This window comes from Anser brachyrhynchus, assembly GCF_964034855.1.
Source record: "Anser brachyrhynchus genome assembly, chromosome: 16".
NCBI lineage: Eukaryota > Metazoa > Chordata > Aves > Anseriformes > Anatidae > Anser > Anser brachyrhynchus.
The window spans coordinates 12,597,860-12,622,614 of NC_137734.1; the positions used below are offsets into that span (position 1 = coordinate 12,597,860).

A 24,755-nucleotide genomic window follows, 5' to 3' on the forward strand; every position below is an offset into this window, starting at 1 on the left:
CCCGAACTGATCCCATGTGGGCTGCCCACAGGCAGCAGCTCCTCAAAAACTGCTCCCACACGGCTCCGTACCACGGGGTCCATCCCCCAGGAGCAAACTGCTCCAGCACGGGTCCCCCACGGGCGGCAGCTCCCCCCAGACCCCCTGCTCCTGCGTGGGCTCCTCTCCACGGGCTGCAGCTCCGGCCCGGGGCCTGCTCCTGCGGGGGCTCTCCATGGGCCGCGGCCTCCTCCAGGCCACATCCACCTGCCCCACCGGGGGCTCCTCCACGGGCTGCAGCGTGGAGATCTGCTCCGTGTGGGACCCATGGGCTGCAGGGAGACAGCCTGCCCTACCATGGGCTGCAGGGGAACTTGTAGAAACCTGCACCACTATGGTACACCGTGGGCTGCTGGGGGACAACCTGCTTCACCACAGTCTGCAGGGGAACTTCAGCTCCGGCACCTGGAGTACCTCCTACCCTCCTTCTTCAGTGACCTTGGTGTAAGCCTGTTTCTCACTCCTCACTCTCCCAGGTGCTATTAAGCAGCAGTTTTTTCACCCCCTTTCTTAAATCTGCTCTCACAGAGGCACAAGCAACATCGCGTATTGGCTCAGCTCTGGGCAGCTGTGGGTTCCTTTGGAGCTGGCTGAAACTGGCCCTTATCTAACGTGGGGCAGCTGCTGGATTCTTCTCACAGAAGCCACCACTGCAGCCCCCAGCTACCAAAACCTTGCCACATAAACCCACTACACCCTTGTGTTATTCTCATTTCACTTAATCAAGAATATCCTGATAATAAGAGTCCCTGCCCTCAAGAGAGGATGGACTGTGATGCCTCGTAGTTCCTTGCAGATGGGTGGAAGCAGAGAAAGGTCACTGTTGTGACGTCTTGCACAAAACCTGGCTTGCGTTTAGAAAGACAAAAATTTGCTCTGAGGTTCACTGTTCTGTAGCATGGGTGGGCTTTTGCCCATGCCCACCTATTCTGCTCTGGATTTATCCACAACCTAATGTTTGAAGAACTAAAAAGATATTTAGAAGCTGATACTGCTTCATTACTGTCTCACATTACTGACATAAATTGCAAGATGAGTTATTTTTACATATTGAAAACTTTAAAATGAGTGGCTTGATCTGTTCAATTGTATCTGTAGCCTTCTGGTCCATGTAAGTCTGTAAGGGGCTGTGCGAGAGGCTTTCACGTCCATTCACTGTGCTAATGTTGATGTGCAGCGGAGGAGCATGCCACTGAGGGCTGTTGCTTGAGCTGAGTTTCCCTTAGGTTTCTTTCCATCTGCATATGATCCTGTGGCTTGGAAAATTCTTCTTTAGTGGCTTCTGGTTTTCTGTGCTGTTTTGAAGTTGCCAGTAGCTTTTCAGCTAATGTATTGCTCTGTAAGGAAGGCAGATCTGACAGCATCTTTTCACCTACGAGTCAGGTTTGTCTTGGTGAGGTCCCACAAATCTGAACAGTTGCACAGTTATACAGGTACCCAGTAGTCCCAAGTTTTAGCCCATATCACCAAAGCATCTTCCTCACATCTAAAAACAGTGCTTTTTTTCTATATGAAAGAAAAAAAAACAATAATTCTTATAAGATTAGAATATACTTTTGCTAGTATTTATCAAGTGATTCTTTAAAATCTATAGAAAATTATTTTCTCCAGCCATGTGGCTTCTTCATAGCCTGTGAAATGAATGATTTGTTCTGTCAAGAAGGCTTTTGGTTAAGGAACTTGCCTTTTCTAGCTCAGTTGATATCATAAGACAGATGATGTTTTGACTTTGGTTTGCGTGTGGTATATTATAGCTGGATATTTATCATATAATAAAGCGTTGATGCACTCAAAAAGCAAATTAGTTTACCAGATACCACCATATCCCTGGTGGAAGGCAAGAGATATTAGTTGTCCTGTAGTTGTACGTGGAAGATGTCAAGTAATCAACAGCCATTGCTCTAGTAGAGAGAGATTGGATGTGTGTAATTAAATCTGTCACAAACACCGCTCAAAATATAATTTATTTTGTGCAAAGGATGTCTTACTGTGTTACACACTTACCAAGGCTAAGAGAATAAAAATATAAACAGAGACAATACGCCTGTCATTTCAGTAACAAGTGGAATTTGGGGATATTAAAGTAAAAGTTTCGAAAGAAACTTCCCTACATACTGAAGATTGCACATCAGCACAGCATTGCTTTCAGTTGTTTGAGGCATTAGGTTAGTTTTCTAATCCGAGGGCAACACCATAATATGTGTCTAGGTATCTCTCTCTCAGGGTACCAAAACTGGGTTTATGAAACAAGAGAATGCCTGTAAAAGGAGCCAGAGCTTCAGCCCCAGAGGTGACTCTCCCAACAGCTTTACTGGGATGTTGCACAGGGGTCTGGCTGTACGCAGCCACTTGCAGGCTGCGACTCTGAATTTCTCAGCTGCTCTTCACTTTATTGCTGACATGTACAGAAAAATGTATCATTTTTTGCCATGGAGGGAGACATTTATTTTAGTTGTCTGGGCAGCAGCAGAAGTATATAATAGAAGGTGGTGTAGCAGCAGGCAGGCAATAATATCTCACCCTCAGGGCTACTCCCCAAATGAGGGAAGATGCCACCTTGCCAGCCTTTGCTGGGGCTTTTCTCAGCACACAGCACTCCTTTGTGTTTCTCTTAGCAGAGTAGAACCTCACAGGTTACTTCAGCAAGTTTATGATTATTTCTCCAGCAAAGGAGAGAGTCACAGAAGTACCATTTCTTGTAAGCAAGGAGAGCTTGTGAATATTATAAGTGTAGTCGGTGTTGTTAAATATGATTATCTGCAGTTACACCTCTAACAGATAAGTTGAGATGCCTGAAGAGTTTCACCATCAAGGAAGTTATGTGGGAGCCAGTGAATTGTTGATTTAATGTCTTCTACAAAATTTCAGGGTGTTCTGTGAACTATTAGGCTGGTAATGAAAGCGTCAGCTTCAAGAAAACAAAATTCCTGCATTGGCAATGGGCATCTCAGTGTGGGAACAAAGCATGTTGCACTAAGAAGGGTTAACAAACAAGCTGACAAAATATTTTTCTGTTGCAGCTGCTAATATTAGAAAAAAGCCTATTACAAACAGTGTGTTTGTTTCCAGCAACATGCAGAATAGCTGTTTTGTTTACATCTGCACAAAAAGAACTTTGCAAAATCAGAAATGGGTCTAGGAAGGAACTGGAGCCCTGAACGCTCTGCCATAATGAGAATTCAGAAGCTCTCAATCAAATTACTTTATCAAAGAGAAACTGGAGAAGTGATTTGATCAGTGCCTACGTAGGTCAAGTTTTCAAATACTCAGAGGGCTCTTTAATCTAACAGGAGGTATAATAAGATTCAGTGTCTGGAAACTGAAGCTAAACAAAATCAAATTGCAATTAAGAAATGTTTAGACAACAGGGGTAATTAACCATTGCCACAACTTTTAGGGTCAGGATGGAATCACCATCGCTTGCAATCTTTGGGTTTGGATTATTTCTTGATGCTGTAGCCCATTTTCGGTATGCAGTCAGGTGTGGTGGTTTGTGTTCCTATCAACAGAATGAGGACATATTGCTAGAAATAAGATGGGCATATGAAATATAATCCAAAAAAAAACCTGATGCATGACTATGTTTACTAGTTTGAGTATTTCAATTTCAGTTAATTATTTCAAGCATCTTTCAAAAAAAAATGTGTTTTCTTGATTTGTTTTTCTCGTTGAAAACTCACTAAAGGCACAAGCACTCTAGAGGCACCAGAAGAACTTCAGCGGAGGTCATGGACAGTTGGTCCTACAACCTTATCCCTGTTTGCTAAAGAATAGGGTGGATGTGAGAAGGGAACAGACAGGAGGGACTATGGAAGAGTGCTGTGACTTCCCATCAGTGCAACAACTAAAGCAGAATCTGAGGGGTTGAGGGGCTGGTATTTTGGTTGGCTTTTCCAGTAGTAGCAGTGCCAGAAGGCACGAGATGCCTTTTATTGCTGCAGCCTGCAGGAAAAGCATAGCCTGGTTGTAAGCATTTGAAGACTCTCGGTTGATTGTCCTGGTGAGAGATGGGTTTGCTGCTACCTCCCCTCCTGCCCTGCGTTTTGAATTGTTCACAAATTGCTGTAAACAGCAGATCTTGAGAGAAGGTGTAGTGCCTTGCTTGAGCACCTCATTAACCATGCTTAGGTTCAGACTCGTGGTGTGATTAGACCGGGAAGGAACAATATGTTTCTTGCATCAGGCTTTATTGGCAGAACATATGAACACTAGACTCACCTCATACGTTGTAATTTATCTCCATAAAAGCCCCTCCAACCTTTTCCTTGTCCAGATAAGATGCTTGTGGAAAGAACCAGCAGCCCTCCTGAGTTGGTGCAAATTTCTGTGCCGATTTTCTGTGGTTTTCTTTTGGATCATATAGCGCACAGAGGGCATTCAAGATGCTTTTGTTACAGAAATCCAGCAGAGGTGATGTTCCCAGTGTCAGCTCCGTGTGCTCTAGGCTTGAGAGCAGGATGACCCAGATTGTGTGACGTGGGTTTTTCTTAGGAGAAACACTTGGCTGGGTGAAAGGTGATGCTGCAGACCACACTGCAAGAGCTGTTACGACAGTCAGTGGATTTTGTAATGTTTCTGTCTGACCCAAGAGACCAGAAGCACAGTTGTCACTGTAAACTTAGAGGGCAGAGTCAGACCCCTCTTCGCTGCTGAGCATCTTCTACTTCCAGATTCAGAACATGGGTGGAGGAAGTTATTCTGGAAAGGGGGTTGCTTTTCTGGCTTTCACCTCTTCCTAGGATGCTGTTGGGAGAAGAGAGCCAAATATACCAGAATTAAAGGATCTGAAGAAAACGAATAATATCCCATGAAGAAGCTGACTGATCTGAGCTCCGTTTTACAAGTAGCCTGTGCTCTGCGTGTGCCCTGACTGTATTAGCACTAGAACCACACATTAGTTTTAAGACTCCCTCTCGAATAGGGATATTGTAATGTTTTTTAATTGGGGCTGATAAAAATGTGGCATTACATGTACGTTCTTCAGAGAAGCCAGTTGTGAAATTGGGTTTGTATTAAACCTAATGATGGAAAATTAAGCATAGTACGTCTGTTGGAAATGGTCCGCAGTAAAAATCTTTTCCTCTCCATTACAGGAGGTTAATAGGGAATAGGAGAGGAAAGATGCACGGGGAAAGCGAATCCAACTAGGGGAATTAATAAGCCTTGAAATTCCCTCTGTTCAGAGTTCTCACACTGTCATTAGTTGGAGCATTAGGGATGATTATACAAATGCTTTGGATGTTACTCTTCCTTAAATCCCAAATTTATTCACATTTTGTATGTGCGGGTTGCTTCGCTAGAAACATAGCTATAAATCTTGGAGTGTCCAAGGAAACGTGACTATGTTTATGAGAAACTGGGCTTCAGAAATCCTTAAATCCAGTAGCCTGATCTTCAAAGCAGGTGGTCACCTTGATGGTAATTTGTTTCAGAAGAAGCAGGATATGTTCAGCATCTGTGATCATTCAGCCACCAGTCTCGTTTATCTCACAGCTTGCCCTGTGGCCGTGCGTCCACTGCTGTCATTCCTTTCTCCTTCTCATAGTCCTATAACTTCAAAACAGAGCATATGCCTGTCTTGGTATCTTCCCTCCAATATAACAGGAAACCAGCTAAAGCATTATTTGTCATGTTTTGTCATGTCATTGTTTTGCCATCTGCTGAAAAGGCGCTCTAATGCCCTAATCTGTCTGCTCCTGCCCAATTTTGCAATGAGGGACAGAGCAGAGATCCTGACTGCTTGTGATCAAATCTTCATGGTGATTTCTCAAGGATAGTAATGTTTACAATAGCACACTGGCCATATTTCTGTCTCTAAAAATCACCCTGAAATTGCAACTTGATTTATTCATTCTTTATCCCTTCTAAAGCATGACTGTAGTATTGCTGACAGGGGATAGTGTTCAGGCTCCTTTTCAGTAAGCTTTCTGTACGAAATGAGCCTTGTGTATGCGATTGTCAACTTTTTTTTTTTTTTGAGCGGTTGAAGATATATTTTCTCTTTGCTAACAGGCTGGCTTTGGCTAAGACCAGAAAGAATTGATGCAGGATGTTAAGGCCAAAGAACCCAAGCACATCAGGAAGCACTTCTGTGCTGCGTGGGTAACAGAGCACTGGCAGAGGTTGCGATGAGAATTTGTGGGGTCTCCTCCTTGGAGATCTTCAAAAGTTGCTTGGGCTGGGCACTGGACACCCCTCTACAGGTGTCCCTGCTTGGGTGGGGGGGGTGGACCAGATGGACCCTAGAGGTCCCTTCCAACCTCAACCATCTATGGTTCTGTGATCTTTAGATACCTGTAATCATAGGGAAAAAAACAACAGTTGATTTGGCCAACTATAAATCTGGTCAATTCTAGTAGATAAAAACCTAAATTTTTCAGCTACTCTTAGTTTCTCTTGTTAAAAATAAATATTTTGGTAGTCAATTGTTTGGCTATTCATGTTATTTGCTGTTAGTTCAACAGGAGTATTTTGCTATGTATTTGCAGTTTTGCAGGGAGTATGAGAGGTTACAATTACATCTATGTGGTGATAAAGATTTTAAAAATATTTCTATCAAAAAGGAATGCTTTATGTTAAATTTATACATCTGAATTTTAAGATTGTGCATACAAGGAAACTATTTTTGTGTTCTTTTATTCTTTCTCATAACATCACATCTTTGCAATTGACATAAATTTTAGACTTGAATTTGCAGAGCAGTTTAATTTGCTTCTAACATCCTTTGTGGTTTATTTGAAATGCTAATAATTTGTTTGCTATTAACTTGGACCCCTTTCACTTATCTCATATTGTACACCTCAAATCTCGCTTGAATATCTTGCTCATCTGTATGTATCTTTTGGTCCTGTTCTTTGCAGGTCTGTGAAGAAAGGTATGTAACTCGAGGGGAGTCGTTACGCAGAACTCACAAATTCGCTATTTCACTATACGTGCTATATGCTTGTTGTGCCTGACAGGCTGTTTATTCCCGTCCCATCTCTGGGTTTGTCTCCTTGACTCAAAAAACATTTGAATGTGAGTTAGTGTTTCTGGGCAGCTGTAGGCAAGTGTGTGTTTCTTACTTATTTCTTTACTTTCTTTTGCCTGCACCAACCTATGGGGTGGTGGAGAAACAAAGAAGTGGAGAAGGAATGAGAGTGGAACTCACAGATAGGTGAAAGCTTGTTTTGCCTCCCTGTCTTTAAAACAGACAGTAGCCATGGAGAGATGACCCAGCCAACCCTGACTATCCAGACCCACCCGTACCGGAGCTGTGAGCCGGTGGAAATGTCCTACCCCCGGGGGCAGTTCCAGCCAGCCATCCGAGTGGCCGACTTGCTGCAGCACATCACCCAGATGAAGCGAGGACAGGGCTATGGATTTAAAGAGGAGTATGAGGTGAGAGGAACCTTCACTCACGTGAATAAGTTGAGGAGTGGCAGTCCTAAGGGATAGATGCTTGGGAGGGGAGGATAACCATTTTGAAAAGCTTATTTTCCTTAAATTCACTCACCCTCCTAATCCTTTCCTTCCTCCATCTTATTTCTGTTTATAAGGCTAGGATTTTACAGCACTAGCAATCTTTGGTGGCTCTCTGGTCCAGAGGAAATGTGTTTAATACAGTGGTAAGAGAATGACATTGTGTTCGTGTGCACTCTCTCCAATAAAGAGCAGAGAGTAAATATTTAATAGGTGCTGAACTCCATGAAGGATTTGGAGTCCCATAGTCCCTTACTTATTGGTGTGCTTTAGTAGACGATAGGGCAAAGCAGGGTTTACGAAAAGAAAGGGTTTTTGCTTTTTTGGGGAGCCCCCAAATACTCTGTAGCAATTGATCAAGTTAAATCACAGCTTAATGACCTGCATGCAGAACCGTAAAGGCAAAGGCAGCGGCAGCAGCTTTGTGTAGCTTAAATGAAGATGGAGTTTTCCAGTATGCTTAAACCTCTGGCTCAGAATATGTTCAGCAGACCTACTCTTGCAACTCTGTGTGAAGAGAGGGGCAAGGAGTAAGCTGAAAATATGAAAGCAGCCCTTCCACCCTGCAGCCAAATAGCTGGAGTGACCAGGAATTTAATCCAAATGCCAAGAAGAAGTGTGGCACTTGGGAGGAGTTGGAAGACAAATATACATTTAGAGGAGAGAGAACAGAAGAGGGAAATAGCATCAAACATATGTGAGACTTTGCTGTAGCAAGCGATAATTATAATGAATGTAGTAAGCTTGTGGGAAGGCAATAAGTAATTAATATGCATAGTGGCATTAAAACTACTTAAAAATAACATAACAGCTGTGAAAAATAAGTTACTTAATGAAAACAGCTCACTTTTCCACCCTGCAAGTTGGAGTCCATGGGGTTTATATCATTGATGCTGGGGTTTGCTGTAATTGAGAGGCAATCTTTTCCTGGTTGTCACCAGGGAGTATTTTTTTTAATCAGACAGCATCAAAGGCTGTCATAACAAATGATCCTGGTAACTGTATGTTAACCAGGGCTAGTCACTCATGCCCCACAATCAGGGACACTAATTAAAGTATCAATACAAAGAGCTTGGTTTAATATGGAAAAAGGGTATTAATTCTCTCAGGAGATTTACTTAGCCCCCCTTGGCCTCCACTTCCATGAGTAGTACCCAAAGCTGAATTCAGCTCAATTACAGATGCCCTAAGATCTAGTTCTTGATGTTCAAGAAGAAAACAGGTGCTGGCATATATGTAATTTTCTGGCACTGGCATTGGTAATTATCAAAATAACACATTAGCATGAAAAATGTCAATGCAACTTTCAGCTCCACAAGTTCTGCGTTTCCCAGAAAGTGCTATCTACATACGTATATAATGATGATGACATTATATACATTTGCATAATTCCTTTCTTTACAAGAAATAGCCTGGAGAATGCCACAAGCTCTTAAATCACTTTTGCTGTTCTACCCTTCAATCAGAGGCAATTGCCCTAAGTGGCAGTCCTTTTAGATGGTGGAATTTGGATTTCAGAGCATGGGCCGCAGGTAGCACTTTGGCTCCAAGCAGCTTTCAGCCACCACCAGCAATACTGCAAATTGCAGGGAGGATGTCGAGGACTGTTGTAAATCCTGGAAGGTAGGAAGGGTAGTTTTAAGTTGGCTGAAATCTTGAGGAATGCAAAGCTGGAAAGCCTGCTTTGCAAAACATTTTGCAAAATGGTTGATAAAAGCTTAAAAAAAGAAGACCTGAAATTTTATTTTTGTGTCTCTTAAAATCTGTTTTTAAACACTAATATTAGTGTCATCTGCCTGTATGTTTTTTCTTCTAAGAAGCTGATTTTCTGTTTACTTTGCAGATTGATAGCATAAATGAGAGCCTACTTAGTGACATGTTAGCAAACAATTTTACTCTCATAAAAAATCACTTTGAACAGAATGTATCAGTCATACATGACAATCTCTTATCGCTGTACGTTCCCATTTCCACTGAGGAACCAGGGAATTGCATTCAAGATTTGTTTGGTACCCCTTCACCTGCAGAGCACTAGGGCACAGGTAATGTGTTTTACTGGGGACATCTTGGAAAATTTTTCGGGTGCTTGCATCTTACATCTAACTCCACACTGAGGTAAAAACCAGGATGTGGTTGTGTAAGCGGTGTCACTGCTTCTGTGAACTGGCTGATAACTGTGTGTGTGAACACGGGAACCTGTCAGCACTTGCAGCATGTGTGTTATTTGGGGTCTGCCTGCTGCACCTGAGGCCAAAGTGACTGCTGTTTGTTTTAGCAATAAAATGCGTGCACCCCAAGAGAAAAATATATCACTGACACTGGATGTAGATGGCACTGTTTGGGATTAGGCACGGCCATAAACATTTACACGGGGCTTGCTTAACTGTCACCTGTTCCTTTTTCAGAACATATCAGCCCTGATTTGTTGTGAGCTGCTAGACTGGTCCCATAGCCATACTGCGAGCACCAATTACTGGCTGCAGAGATAATAAGCTTAAGTATCCAAACTCATTTTCAAATATGATTTAGGATGTCACTAACGTACATTTCACTTGCTGTATTACTGAGACTGTTAGTTATTTTGGATTTTGTGGCTCCTTCCTCAGGCATCTTGCTACTGCCAGGCTTCAGTGGATTGAAGTCACCTCTGGATTTTAACCCGCTCATTTCTGGCTGGCTGCACAGCCTTTGTCTGATCAAAAGAGTAGGTCCGGGAGCTCAGGCTATCAAGTGACATTACAAAATGTTTGGCAGTAGGGTTGTCACTATATATGCTGTCCTGAAATGTGTTTGTTTTTTTTTTTTTTTTATGTGCTCAGGAGATGAGCTGCTATTTGGAAACAGCTGTCTGTAAAGGAAATATATGTGCGATCAAAGCCCTCCCCAATTACAGTTATTACTCTTTCTCCTGGGCTTTTGAATAGGAACTCGCTGTCCCTGTCTTTTGTCAGCAAGGCTTGTGGCAGTGCTGCACTGCCCGACATTTTCTGTCCTGGAACCCCTTTGGGGGAAATTCGCAACGATCTGGTCTGCCAGGGGATTGCTCATATTAAGTTTAATTGCAATGCCGGTATTGTAGATCCTAATAATTGTGTCTCTCTGCTATTGCATTCAGGCACCATAATAGACCTGGATGGCTTGTGAAGATGAATATAAATTCATTTTCCAGTACAGCTGTGTCAAACTACCTGCTGCTAGCTAAGGCAGATATGATTCCCCAATGAGAGCAGTATAAAAACTGCGCAATTCCCCGGGGACCCATAAATAATGCAATTTGTAACGTTGCTGTTGTTTTTAGTAATATAGGCTCGTGTTAGGGAGTAGATCTTGAAGGAGGCAGATCTATAGAGAAAACTCAGTGGAAGCCGTTCTTTTCCCACCTGTGTGTTCCGCACAAATGGTGGCTGGGCTGGGTGCAGCTGCTGCCAATTGTCTGCAGCTCTTTGGTGGCTTTCTGTTCGAGTTGTGGTGCCAGCCGTGCCCAGCCGGCCGGTGCCGCTGCGGTTCCAGCCGAGCACTGCTGTGACAGCTGCTTTCAGCTGCTGCTGCTGGCATCCCCGGCGGTCCTGAGACAGGGAGAGAGGTCGTCCTGCTTGTGGGTGGATAGTCCAGGCCATCTTCCAAGGAAGGCAGGACTGTCCTCCAGCCAGACCCCGGCACAGCTGCCGTTTTCCTGGCTCTGCCTCTCCAATCCTTCCTGGACTTGTGTCAAGGAGAAAGTGGCTCGTTCACTTGTGTTCAGAATAGCTGCAGGACCAAGCTGTGTGGTAAAGCAGCGCTGTCTGCTGCTGGTTTCCTTAACCCATCCTTTCTCAACCAAAAGGGCAAATTTGGGGAAAATGATTATTTATTTCCATAGTTCATGAGTATGCTTTACCTCCTTTTGCCTCTTGTTTTTAGACATAATCTAAAACCCTGAGCTTTTTATTTTTCCTCAGAGAAAACCAGCTAGTGATTTGTATTACATCACCCCATTGCTAACATAGAAATAGTTTAAACCACTGTACGTGCTGAACTGAGAGCCTGAGCCCCGTGTTTCTGCCATCTGGGTTTTCTTAGCAGTGTACATATGTGAAATCTCCACAAACCCCGTTCTACAGGAGAAATGAGGTTAACCTGTGTCTGTGCAGCCAGAAACAAATTCTCCTGATCCTTTTAGATCTGAACTTGCAGGAGGAAAATGATTCTCAGCTAGCAAAAGCCAAGAGATGCAAATGGACTGCACCAAGCTCTGCTTTTTGCGATAGTAGATGTGCCCTTTCCTCGAGAACAGCTGTTTGCTTAGTTGACTACTGAATTATGCAGTGCCTTTATTTTTGCCCTCGTCTGTCATCTTAATCCACCTGAAGGCATTGGCCAGATTTTTATAAACACTCCACTATTGTTTGTTTTGCAGGCGCTACCCGAGGGGCAGACAGCATCCTGGGACACAGCCAAAGAAGACGAAAACCGCAATAAGAATAGATACGGAAACATAATCTCCTGTAGGTGTTAATGCACATTGCACTGAGCTTTCTGTATGGTTTTATAAGCATCTTGTGGAAACGGTGTGCTTGAGAACCTCACTAAAAGCTGGTTTACATTGCTGAGCATTCAGTAGTTCAATTGGATTGTTACGTGTTATGTTTATTTCTAGGATATATTTTTTTTTGGTTTATGGTTTTTTTATTGCTCTATGTAAACTTAACGCATGATTTTACCCTTTTTAATACTTGTAAAATCTACCTTACTTTGTATTTGATGTCTGTAATTTAAGGACTAAATCTGTTTGTCAGATTTTCACAGTGGATGACGATGCCCATTTTCTATGCATTTTTATTACTTAACTCAGATCTTTCAGTGCCACAAGTGGGAGTGAAAAAGGAGATGTGGATATATCAGGCTTTTAGATATGAAAGATATAGATAGAAATCAGGTTTTCTCCTTCCTTGTGGTCAGGAACCAGTGGAGCAGTTGCTACTTATCTATACCTGGTTTGATGACTAGGACAAACTTAGCTTCTGCTTCAGAATCACAGTAAGGCAGTTGAAAATGCACTGGAAGCTTCTTAGTTTTACTTCTTTCCGTAACCAATTAGTGTTGGTGTTATAGGGATATTAACACTTGCAGGACTACAGGGCACGGAAGGCTCCATAAAACCACTGAGGTTAGTTTTAGTCTCCAAGTCAGGACTAGCTCCACCTCTGTCATTTTTATCAGATCTTTGTGACACCTTTTCCTAAAGATCTCCAAAGTTAAGCTTTCCAACAACTCTCCAGGCAACTTACCCCAGTATTTCAGTATTTGCTATAATGACTGGGACATATGAAGAGAAGTGTGATAAACCATCCTTTTTAAGGGTTGCTGAGCAGCATCAGATTGGAGAAGCCAGGCCTGAGACCATCAGAACAAGAAATAGGGATATAAATGGTTATGTCATAGATTTATGTGACTGGATAATTCTATGGAACACTACAAAAGCAAAATTAAGTCACATGGAGTGACGTATTGAATAGTATATTTTTTCTCAGGTTAAATGTGTACTTCCTGTAGGACAAACAGACTTTACTAAAGAAGTGGAAAACAAACAAACAAAAAAAACTTGTCACAAAGAAATCTCTCTCACATACCTTAACTTCCCTATTGTTCTTTTAAGACTTGAAAGAAGTGATTCATGTAACAGTTTTGGGGTAATGGCATAGAACAGATCAGGAACCCTATGGCAAAGGTGAAGTCTGGAAATGAAGATCGGAAGTTTGTGAGCCCTGATCTGATCCCACTTCTGCCTGCTGCCCTTCTGCCTTGGTTGTGAGCAGGCCACCAGTTCCCATAATTTTTTGTTTCTCCATGTGGAAAATGGAAGTGGTACTACTAGAATATTACAGATAGCATGGAAATCATCCCCCTTATCTTCAGCTGCCAAAAAGCACAGCCTTGCTGTAAGCTTCCCGTGTTGCTAGTGGCAGCGAGATACCTCCAGACAGAGGTTCAATTTGCATGTCTAGACAATTAGCTTAGATCAAATTATTCTAAGAGGTGAATCATCCAGCTATAACAACTACACATTTGTTTGAAGGTGGAAGTGCCATAGTATGATATAAGGAAAGAAGCATGAAAGACTGTGTGTCTCTGCGGGATTTTGAGGAAGCGGTTGACATAATGTCAAAGTGGAGGTGAAAAGAGGCAAGACTGTGCAAGAGCCACCATTTAATTTGTGTTGAAGGTGGTCACAAAGAAAACACTGAACTCCAAGTGAAACGTGAGAAGAAATTAAGGAAGCAAAATCAAGGAAGATAAATGGGTTGTTATCCAAAGGGAGGGTGTTCAAAAAGATTAATTGTTGTCTAACAAAAAATGATGTTAGCCTTTTGCTATAAATATAAATACAGTAGGAATATAGATAAGAGGTGATGCGCTTGAATAAGGAAATGCAAAATGTAATCAAAGCTAAGAAAGAAGTATCTGCATAGTACAAAACATCAGAAAAGCTCAGGTTTGAGAGCTTGTTGTTGGGGAAAAAAATCAGAACGAGGTTGAGAGGATGGAAAGGCATAGTAGGGAAAGCAAAGGTCATGAAAGAGAGCAGGGGTGCAGAAGGGTTGAAGGTAAATAACAAGGCTGGGATGGTTTTCTTCACTTCAAATAAATATGAAATAAAGACTTCGAGAAGGAGACAGTAACTTATAAAAGATGGCACAGAGAATTTAGTAACATGCCTTAAAGAGTGATGAAGTAAAATGGACTGAGGTATCTGCTTCTCTTTGAAGGTGCTGGGGAGAAGGAAGAGAGGATGCCCAAGGAAGGGGCATAATGTTCATCAGATGTTTTGTAAAACCAGTGCAAAATTATCACTGCTGTCTTTGGCTAAGCCTTGAGCCAGACCATACTGGTGGGTAACGTTGGGCAACTTCCCCGAGTAAAGGCAGTGACAGAATCCAGAATAGAGAATTGACAGCAGAGCTGAAAATAGCAGGAGAGCAGTTCCATCCAGGCGGATCATGAAAATGAATTGTGCTTGGTGGGTACAGACTGTGCAAACACCTGAGCAGAGGAGAGGAGGCGGAAAACAATTACACCCTTAGCTGCTTTGTTGTGCTAGAGCTGCAGTTGCTGGTAAAACCCAGAGTACGTACTGATTGCTCTTACTGGTGCATTTGGTAAAACGTTGCAGATGTCAATTAATATTATTTGTTTAACCACAGTCGCCGTGTCATTAGTCCTGAAACAACATAGTGCATGCTTTCTGGGGGACTGAATTGAATAGTCAGGTTTTGAATCTAACTTTTGTAGCTGCTTCAGAGATTTCTGTTAAAATGTGGGTTTATAAGGTCTTGCAACAAGTAGCATTGCTCAGTGATTCACAGCAGATTAGATCTTGTCTTTACGGCCTCCTGGGTAGTAGTACACTTACAGGACCATTTTACTCAGCTCACCACTTTCCCAGTGGTATTACCCTGTATTAACACTGTGCCTCTGTGAAAACGTCGATCAGCCCCAACATCTGCTCTCTTTAGATTTGCAAACCAAAACTGCAGGTGTATCAGTTCACTGGGAGGAGATGCAGGAGAGTCCTAAGCTCTTCCATTCTTTAAACACTGACTTTTCAGGGCTCCTTTCAGTCTGGAACTTTTGGCATGATTTTAGAGAAAAGGGAAAGCCAGGGAATGGATTTGGTGTCTGTATGACCACAGAGATCCATTGCTGATGGTGAAAAGATGGTTTCTTTTTGCTAACTGTAATTTCACGGATCCACCATGCTTTAGGGAGCTGCTCTACTTGAAGTTTGTGATACATCAACAGGGTCCACGGTCTATGCACTGGTGCTTTAGTTGTAAAAACTGGTGAGTTTGTCTTTGCAGACCATCTTAGGGAGCAAGGGCAGGTAGTAGATGCATATATGTACTGAATCTACATTATTTAAATTTGCTTTAGGGCAATTTTAATTGATATTGAGACTTTCAAAGTGCATCAGCAGGTGATGGTTAGGGGAGAGGTGTTGTACTTGCGAGTTGAGCTGGACCTATTACATAGAAAAGAAAACATCCAAAAGCTGTATAGGATCTTTACTTCTATTTCTCCTCATCCCCAAATTTAGTGTAAAAACACTCAGGTGAGAGCTGAGAAAGTAGAGATGTAGGATTGTGTTTTACTTTAACTTACAGGAGAGCACTATCTTTCCCTTTTGTCTTATCCCTTTTCTGAGCATATTATTACAGGAGGAGCTTAGCACTCACAGGGATGCTTGTACCAGTGCTTCTTTAGACAGTTCTCCCATCTGCAGTGGAGCTCCACCATCTTCCCACTTAGGCAATGACTTTAACGTTTTGTGATGGTCCATTAAAAACTATGGAGTTGGTAACAAAAGACAGGAGAGAAACCTGCTTCATTTTCTTTGTGCTCTGATTGCCATATGCTTTGGGCTGGAAGACTGCGAATTAATGAGGTTTTTGCGGTGGAACTGACAGACACTAGAGAAGGATAACAGAGCTCCCAGCTGAAACATGGGTAGAATGGACTTCTTGTCCATGAACAAAGATAATGCTTAAAAAACAATAACAACAAATGTCAGTTTTGGAATTAGAATGTAAATCTCTTATCTTCCAAGCATTTTTATCTCATGGTTTCTTCTGTAGTGCCTAAGTTCTTGCTTGTCAGCGCAGTGTCCATGGTATGTGATCCTGGGAGCGTGGTAGGTTTCACACCTTGCTGTTACCCTGTTCCCAAGGCACAGTGTGGGATCGCTGGGGATGGGATTGGAGGACTGTGTTGATTCATTGCAAAAGATGTCTGCATTTCTCCATCAACTATGTGGGGAACCATGACAGACAATTTAGACTAGCTGCATAATATTTAGATGGCGAAAGTTGCATGAGATTAATCCAGTGCTGGTGTCAAAATGGTATGTGGAAAAATTGCAGTGATATTTCAAATGATCACTAATGGGAATTTTGACAGAAGTTTCAAATGATAACATCTTTGTACTAAAATGGGAGCACAATGTTTTTCAGTGAAATTCTTGTCATTTTTGAAATCTGTTTTAAGACCAATTTTCAGTCAAAGTACTCTTCATACGAATTCAGAGTTCTGCTAACTTGCATACCGACTATAGCCAACAGAGAGAAACAAAATCAAATATACATCTGTAAATCTACTCCCATTTTTTTGCAGCCTTGAATATTACAGACATACAATTTGTCTTGTTACTCTCCTTTTCTAAAGTTTCTTATGATGCATTTGTACCGCATGGTGATTTTATGACATCTGATGAATGTACAGAAGAGTTGAGCAACACTTTACATTTCAGTATGCTTAAATATGTTGTCTGTATGGCTAGTGTTGTCCAGTGGAAAAGATGTGGAATCAGGAATACATTCTAGCCATTGGGAGTAGATATAATGAATATAATTACCATTCTTTAAAAAGCCCTTTAAAGTCTGTAAATGAAAAGACTGAGTACAAGGCAATTAGTACTGCTGTTAATAGTATAGTAAGTTGCATTGTTTTTTTGTCGCTCTTGATTTAAAAAGAAAATAAAAGTTTTGGAAAGAAAGTGATTTACAAGGTAAGTTAGTTCATGAACTTCTATTCAGAATGGTCTCCTAAACTTATGAACTTATGATTAAAGACACCGTTTGCACATCATTAATATTTTGTGTATATGTACACATATACAGTTTTTCTGGTGCACTGTTCACACTCTTCAGAGAAGTAAATCTCCCACATGTATTGTCTCATTTTTATAAAACATGAGATGACGTACTGTAGATTCTATCCACCTGAAGCAAAGCTCAGCTAAAAACATTTTTCTTTTGAATCCAAAATATAAGATGACCTAAACCTGAATATCTTTTTTTTTTTTTTTTTAATCATTCATTTCCAATGGTCATTTCTTCATCCTTTCCTGTTCTTTATAGATAGATAGGATAACTATCTTTGGCTCAAGTGAACAAAAGAAACACTTGTTAATAGCTACAGAGCACCTTTTATTTATGCATAACTGTCTTAAATTCATAGACCTATGCTACGTCCTTTTCAGGTCTTTCACAGCGAGGTCCCTTGGGGAAGTATTCATCCTGTCTGTTTTAAGTTTCTAATTTAGGAGTGGCTCAAAGAGCTGAAATGTGATTTGTGATTTTGGCTCTATTAACTGAAGAGAAGTAAGTTCTTCCTTAAGGGCTGTTCAGAGCACTTCAGCCACACACTGTACGTAGACAGTGTCTTGGTCCCACTTAAACAATTAACTTGAGATTCTTTTCACCTGTCATTAGGGTCATTCTGGGTCTCATGACTTTTCAAGTTATATTATTGCAATAAGCTCAGACTTTCATAACATTATTATACTGTGGCATCACAGGAAGGATTAGCAAATGTTCTCCTCACAACCATTAGCCCTAGGGACTTTTTTCTTTGCTTTTGTTCTGTGTGATTCTTAACTAGCTTAGTTTCCTGCCTTGAATTGCAAGTGTGAAATTGTCTACAGGAGATTTTGTGTATTTCATCAGATGTCCAGCTTAATCAGCTCGTTGTCTGTCTGTGTGAATTGCTCTAAGTATAAATTCCTTTGTTGTCTGTCTAAACACATGATTTAGTGCAACTCCTAGTGTGCTTGCCTTGAGCATGGGTAATTGTCTGGAGCTGGGAGCAACATCAGCACTTAGAGAAAGATACCTCCTGCATTTGCGAAGTTTGTATTTATTAATACAAATATAGCAGAGCTTTTGAAGGATTCACCAGCAAAACCATTTTGGAATGCAGATATGGCATTTGATAAATACAACAACGTGGCTGTATTTTTTGGGTGTGAAAATTTCACCCAAACAATGAGCAGAGTATGAGAATCATTGCTTTACATGAGCAAATGAATATTTAATATACATCCAAATCCCGTTTTTCAGAACTGTATGTACATCTGTCTTCACAATTATTATCTGATTCCATGTTTAATTAAGTCACGACTAAAACCTTTTTGACTGAGTTACTGCAGAATCACACCTCAGGTTTTTATGTTTTATTGTGATGATTCTTTTTAATTGAATCTAAATCATGCCTACGTCCATATTTTGCAAAGTGCTTCTAAATATTAATGCTTTACTGCGTAGGAGCTACTGTCTACATAGCTAGCAGGGAGGAAACAAACTTAATGGAATCTGTATTCTGCTTCATTATAAAACCCTTCAGAAATGAGCCCAGCAGGCCTGGCTGTGACCTCCGTAACCCGACTGCCTTTCCCAAGCAACTGGTTCTTAGATAACACTTTTGCAATGAATTGGATACCGGGGCTGGGATTGCCTGACCAAATCAGATCAATGGCCCAGCTCGCTGAGTACCTCCTTTGACAGAGCTCAGCACCAGCTGTTCCAGAGGAAGATCAAAATATTCCCTTAGTCATGACATAATCTGCCCGCTGGGGTGCTTCCTTTCTGTGCCTGAACTGCAGAACATACTGGGAGAGTATCAAAAGACTGATACCTGTTATTTTATTGCCTTATCTAAAGTAACTTTGAATGTCCTTAAAAATATGAACTTTTTTTTTTGTCTTGAACACAGCTTCTCACTTTGCCTTGCTGTCATTTTGCTGCAGTGGTTTCTGCGGGTTGTATGAAAGAGCATTGCTCTGATTTCCTTTGGTATTTTCTTTCAGTTCCTTGGGTTGCCCCACTTGTTAGTTGTAGGATTTCATTTGTCATTTTATCCTCCTTTAATCTTTTATACCTTTGTCACAACCTCATTTTTATCCTGGTTTTGACTGTTAGTTCTTGCCTCAGTTTATGTGAACCTGACGAATCCAAGGCGGCTGTTACTTCCCAGGGTGACGGTGGCTCTGGTAAAGGAGATGCTCTTCCTGCAAAGACCCCAAACCAAGCAACATCTGTGGTCTGCGTATAGCTCTGTAATAATTTATAGAGATGGCAGTGAATTTAATGAACGTTGAGTTTGAGTGAACACTAACTTAAAGATCTAAACATTACATCTTAAGTACAAACAAGAGGGCACGTAGGAGCAGGAATAGCTCTGATACTCTTTCATTTTTTACTACTATAAGTATTCAATTACCCACTTGAAGGAATCGGCAGATAAAATAAAGCACTGACAAACTCCTCTTTATTGTTACTGTCACTTTTTTCTTTCCTTCTTTCAGATGATCATTCAAGGGTGAGATTGCAACTGCTGGATGGGGATCCTCACTCTGACTACATCAACGCCAATTACATCGACGTAAGGCTCATGGACATTCCTGAAGTGACAAACACTCCTGCTGACAAGTCTGCTTACCAATTTGGTGCATCTCATGTAGGGACAGACTGCTGGTCTGATATGAATGACAGCTGAAAGTTATACAGACATCATGTTGAGACAGGGAGAAGGTTCTTGGCCTCCAGTTTATTCTTTCTGACCAGTCTAGACAGATGGAGATTTCCTGTGTCTGACAGATCCACAAACATAAGTGGAATGTGGGCTAAATGCACGATGTATGTGAAAATCAATATCAGCCCCTCGCAATAACGTTAACAGATATCTGATATTTACTGACTGGATACAAAGTCGTAGGACAGAAGGCATGAGTGGATTGACATTTTTTTTTAGAGTATTGTAAAATAACATTTAAAAAGCGAACTCTTGCACACGCAGAATTGTCAAATGAACGTGCATTTCTTTCATGCATCTCCTAATGCTTAGGAACATGATGCTGTTCAGAAGAGTTTCTTTAATAGAAGAAACTGAAAAATGCACTTCATAAAATTACATACTACTAGCATTCAGTGTTATCATACAGGGGCAAACCCACCCCTTTCTTGTTTTTCAAACACGAAGATGCATTTTTCTGTGTTAGTTTTCAGAGCTGACCATGGATTAGTTATAGCACTTTTATTCTTTGAACAAATAGTGAAAACTGCTCCGTTCCTGTTTTCTCTTTGCTATGATGAGATCTTCTGATTTTGTGGGGGTTTTATTACTCAACCTGAGTGAGATACCATCACTTAAAATTTCACGGGGCAGCCTAGTTCTTTATCTTCATGTGTTCAACAACCATTGTTAGTACACCGTTAAGTGTATGACAGTCGTTGGTATCTGGAAGGTATAAAATGCATGCTCTTGTGCTTTGTTTAACTGTGATCTCAGACCATCACCATATTTTTCATGTTTTCCAGGGGTACCACCGGCCTCGTCATTACATTGCAACTCAAGGCAAGTTCATTCTTGTATGTCTATATATTTGTAAAACCTCTGCTGTTTTAAATTGCTGTAGGAGTTATCTCTAGGGTGACATCTTCTGTTCTGGGAACATCTGAAGTTCCGAGATATTTAAGACACTCAAACTCAAAATCTCAGCTGCAGGAGTAAGACTTAGAGGTGGCAGTGCGACCTATAATGTGCCCTTTGTGCATGAAGTATGTGATTCGAACTAAAAGGGACTTAACGGAGCTTGGGTTTACCTTCTGGAGTGAAATTGCTTGGGGAAGGCAGTATGAATATGCCTGAGACTGATGAATTTTTGTTGGTGGGAACTATTAGAAAATGCATTAGAACACCATCTTCTGTAAATTAGTTGAAATTTCCTCTGCCTTCAGGGGTTTTTTTAAAAAAAAAAAAAAAGGAAAGAAGCTAACCAACACAATTCAATGTTGAGAGCTATCAACGTTAGATGATGAGCCTCCCTACTCCTGTTCCGTGCACTAGGATGCTGTTTTCCTGCATCGCTGGGCAAACTGTTTTGCTGTGACCACTTCCTCTACCATTATTTGTTCTCATTTCACTGCATTCCTTCCTTTCCTACATATGTGTTGTTACTATAAATGACCCCATTCTTAAGTTCCACTTCATGACTTTCTTGCTGGTTTGTCCCTGTTGAAGGAGTAAAGGAACATATCAGAATAAAATTGGTATATGGGTTTATAAGGGTATAGGGAATGCAGCAATGCAAAGAACATGGAGGATGGAATTTGGACAGGATTGGGTGACGTTTGGGTGAAGGATTTCACCTGCAGCATAGAGGAGAAGAAACAGTCAGAGAGAGCCTCTAGTCTAATAAATCTGTTGCTGTTTGGCTGTTGGAGCCTGAATTTTTTTCCTCTGGGAGGACTTCAAAAAATGGTGGATTTATGCATGTTTTCTCCTTCATAATTAGTAAATATTAAAATGTGAAATAGAGGAATTTGTGTTGCATCACATGAAAAAATTTCAATACAGCCTTAATTCCACAGTGACTGCATGGTGCATCCAACTCCCATTGCTTATATGTGATTTCCTACAGGAGCTATCTCCGCTGTTTACAATACAGCCATCACCTCCGTTTCCAGCATGCTAGAACTTTAAATACCTGCTGCAAGGAAGGATGAGGTGTCTGATGCCTCAAAGAGCTCTAGGCTGTTTAGTGTCTATAACCCTGAATCGTGGAGAGATGCCCTGAAAGGGAGAGGAGGATCATGTTGGAACAGGGCAGTGGCTAGGAAATAGCTGAAATGGGTTGTTGGCATTAATTACACTCTCTGAAGATGTCCTTTTGTCTTTTCTGTTGCCCCAGGGCCGATGCAAGAGACAGTGAAGGATTTCTGGAGAATGATTTGGCAAGAAAACTCTGCAAGTGTTGTCATGGTCACCAACTTGGTGGAAGTGGGCAGGGTAAGGGTACCATTTTCCCAGCAAATACAACCAAACCAGTATAGCACCATGTTGCTGCTGCAGGCACGCTCGGCAAGTGAAATGCTTTTTGCTTACTGTAGTGAGGGAATGAATTAATCCATTCAGGGTTTTTTCCTTTAAAATGCTAGATTTTGTAATACTTAGCTGCATCCATTCCAAACTAATAAGGATCTTGTTTCTGGTGTAAGCCTTGACTTTAGCGGAGTTATACAAATTTATGCTAGCTGAGGAGCTGTCTCCTTTTCAGTACAGAGGGAAAAATGTGCTTTCATAATAATTATTCTTTATCTGTATAATTTGAATACTTCCCTACCCACAAAAAAAATCTGGAGGGGAGAGGACGTGTGACTGGTGTTTGAGCTGATCAAAAGAGCTCTTTAAATGACGCTTCAAAGCCAAGAGTTTCTAATCATTTCAGAATATCACTATTCCATGGTGGTGTGAGACCATGCACAGCTGCATCCTGGGGCCACCCAGCATCCTTGGCCTCCTAACCATCCACAGCTTCACTCTGTTGGACGCAGGTGGACCAGGAGTCCCTGTGTAAGCACAGAGCGATTGCCAAAGACCAGGGCGGGAGCAAATGTGGATAACTCAAAGGGCACAGGCTCACTGTGGCCAGCTCTAGGGGATAAGAGAATGGCACACCTGGGGTGTGCTTTCCTTAGTGTATTCTCCCTACTCCTGGTAGTGAAGACTCTTTGGTTTAGAGAGATTCTCAGCCAGAAACCATAACTTTAAAATGTTGTCCTTCTGTTTCTCACCTTCCTGTTGTACTAAAAAAAAAAAAAAAAAAAAACATTTAAGCAATTGATTGTTCACAACTGTTAGTAATTCAGCTGCTTTTTATTTGATTTCCTTTAGATCTCATGGTTGAATGCCACCTGATTCTGTTCATTTATTGTTATTTATTTTATTTTACTTTCTACTGATACTTCAATTTGAAATAAACTCTTTTGTGTAAAAAACAAAAAACCTAAATTAATAATGTTTTATATTTATAAATCCTCTTCCGTTTATGACTAGAACTGGAATATGAAAGCTGCTCTGTAGTGTACCTAGTCAGCTCAGCTTTTAGGTGCTGTTTCACCCTTTCATGCTACAACATTTAATAGCTTCATAGCTTTTTTTATCCTATATGTCCCTTCTAGAGCTTCACAGCCCCAGTTTTTATTTTTTATTTGGTTTTGCACATGGCTTCTGAAAGTAGCTAAGCTTAGGATGTGTTCACATGATCAGGAGATTTCTTTCAGGAGCCTAAGCTCAGGCACATCATAAATGTCAAATTTGTGTCCTTATCTGATAAGGGATGCTTTAAACTCAAATAAATTTAATGCATCAGCAAGTGTTGCACAGTCCCTATGAACTGAAATTGTTTAGCTGTACAGAGACCGTTTGAAATCACAGTAACAATAACAAGAACACTTTTTTCTTAAAGGTGGTGATGGTAGTGACTGCCAGGTGTTCTGTAAACCTGACATATGGTCTGGGCTTCTGTGGAAATTTAAGAAAGGCTATCCTAAAAAAAAAAAAAAAAATTAAATTAATGCTTTAATTTGTATTCACTACAGAGGAAACTTCTGTATTTCTTAAGGGAGTTTTGATCTCATTTATTTACTCAGTTTTGGCATGGTCTGTACATCACGAGAAAGTCCACTTTGTGTCATCTTCAGCTTGAAAGTGGAGTAAAATGTGTCAGCTCTGTCTCAACTTGAATGACTTTCTCTCAACATTTTCTTTCCCTCCTGCCAGGTGAAGTGTGTTCGGTACTGGCCAGATGACACAGAGGTCTATGGCGATATTAAAGTCACACTAATTGAGACAGAACCACTGGCAGAGTATGTCATACGCACATTTACTGTACAAAAGGTAAGGAAATCTTCAGTCAGCTAAAATTTTGTTATAACACTCAATTTTTGATCTGACATGAACTCTGGGAAGCATATCCAGAGATACGGAGATAGGAACATTTACAGTACGGCTAGGTTTCACCTCAGAAACCTAAATTTTTGACAGGTATTCCAATTTTGGACAAATGATTTTACTCAAATATTGTTATATAGCCACAAAAGTAGAATCCACAGTGCATGAAGTTTAAATGCATGCAAAAGCCAGCAGGTAGTTGACTGTATGCCAGGAATAATAACTATCCCATTTCACAGTGGAAAATTATAGATGAAGAAAAGATACCAGTTAAATAGATGCCAGAGGTGATCCCTTTTCAATAGAAATGAAATATGATACAGGCTCGACTACAAAAATTGTCCCTAAATCAGCAGGATTCAGAAGATTTGTTATATATATTTAATAATCAGGTGTCTAAATATCAGAGTATTCCAGGTCTTTCCAAATCACTCTCCAAACACTCACTAAGTGGTTTTAAAGCTTTTCAAAAATTCCTACTAAGACAACTTAATTTTAACCACAGTGGGAATATTGTTCCAGTTTACTAACATACCACGTACACCTTCCACTGAATCACTAAAAAACCTGGTAAGAAATGCTAATGCCAAAATCTGACAGGTTAGTGGACTCTCACATATGTTTTCTGTGCAATAAAATGTCACAGCTAACTGACACTTGTGTGTTACCCTTGGCAGGACGTATACAAGTGGTGTCAGTTTTCCTGCACC

The 24,755-nt window shown here is 41.0% G+C and overlaps 1 protein-coding gene across 11 annotated transcripts in view; it reads left to right on the plus strand.

Annotated features, from left to right (window-relative positions):
* The window catches only part of PTPRT (protein tyrosine phosphatase receptor type T), a 582,374-nt gene that overhangs the window by 525,272 nt on the left and 32,347 nt on the right, over positions 1–24,755 (plus strand). For all 11 annotated transcript variants that reach the window (XM_080557602.1, XM_080557611.1, XM_080557610.1 and 8 more), the window contains 6 exons: positions 7,232–7,419; positions 11,897–11,984; positions 19,619–19,695; positions 20,631–20,667; positions 22,004–22,101; positions 23,875–23,991. In XM_080557602.1, coding sequence (XP_080413728.1) covers positions 7,232–7,419; positions 11,897–11,984; positions 19,619–19,695; positions 20,631–20,667; positions 22,004–22,101; positions 23,875–23,991 — 605 coding nt within the window. The remainder of the gene's footprint in view (positions 1–7,231; positions 7,420–11,896; positions 11,985–19,618; positions 19,696–20,630; positions 20,668–22,003; positions 22,102–23,874; positions 23,992–24,755) is intronic.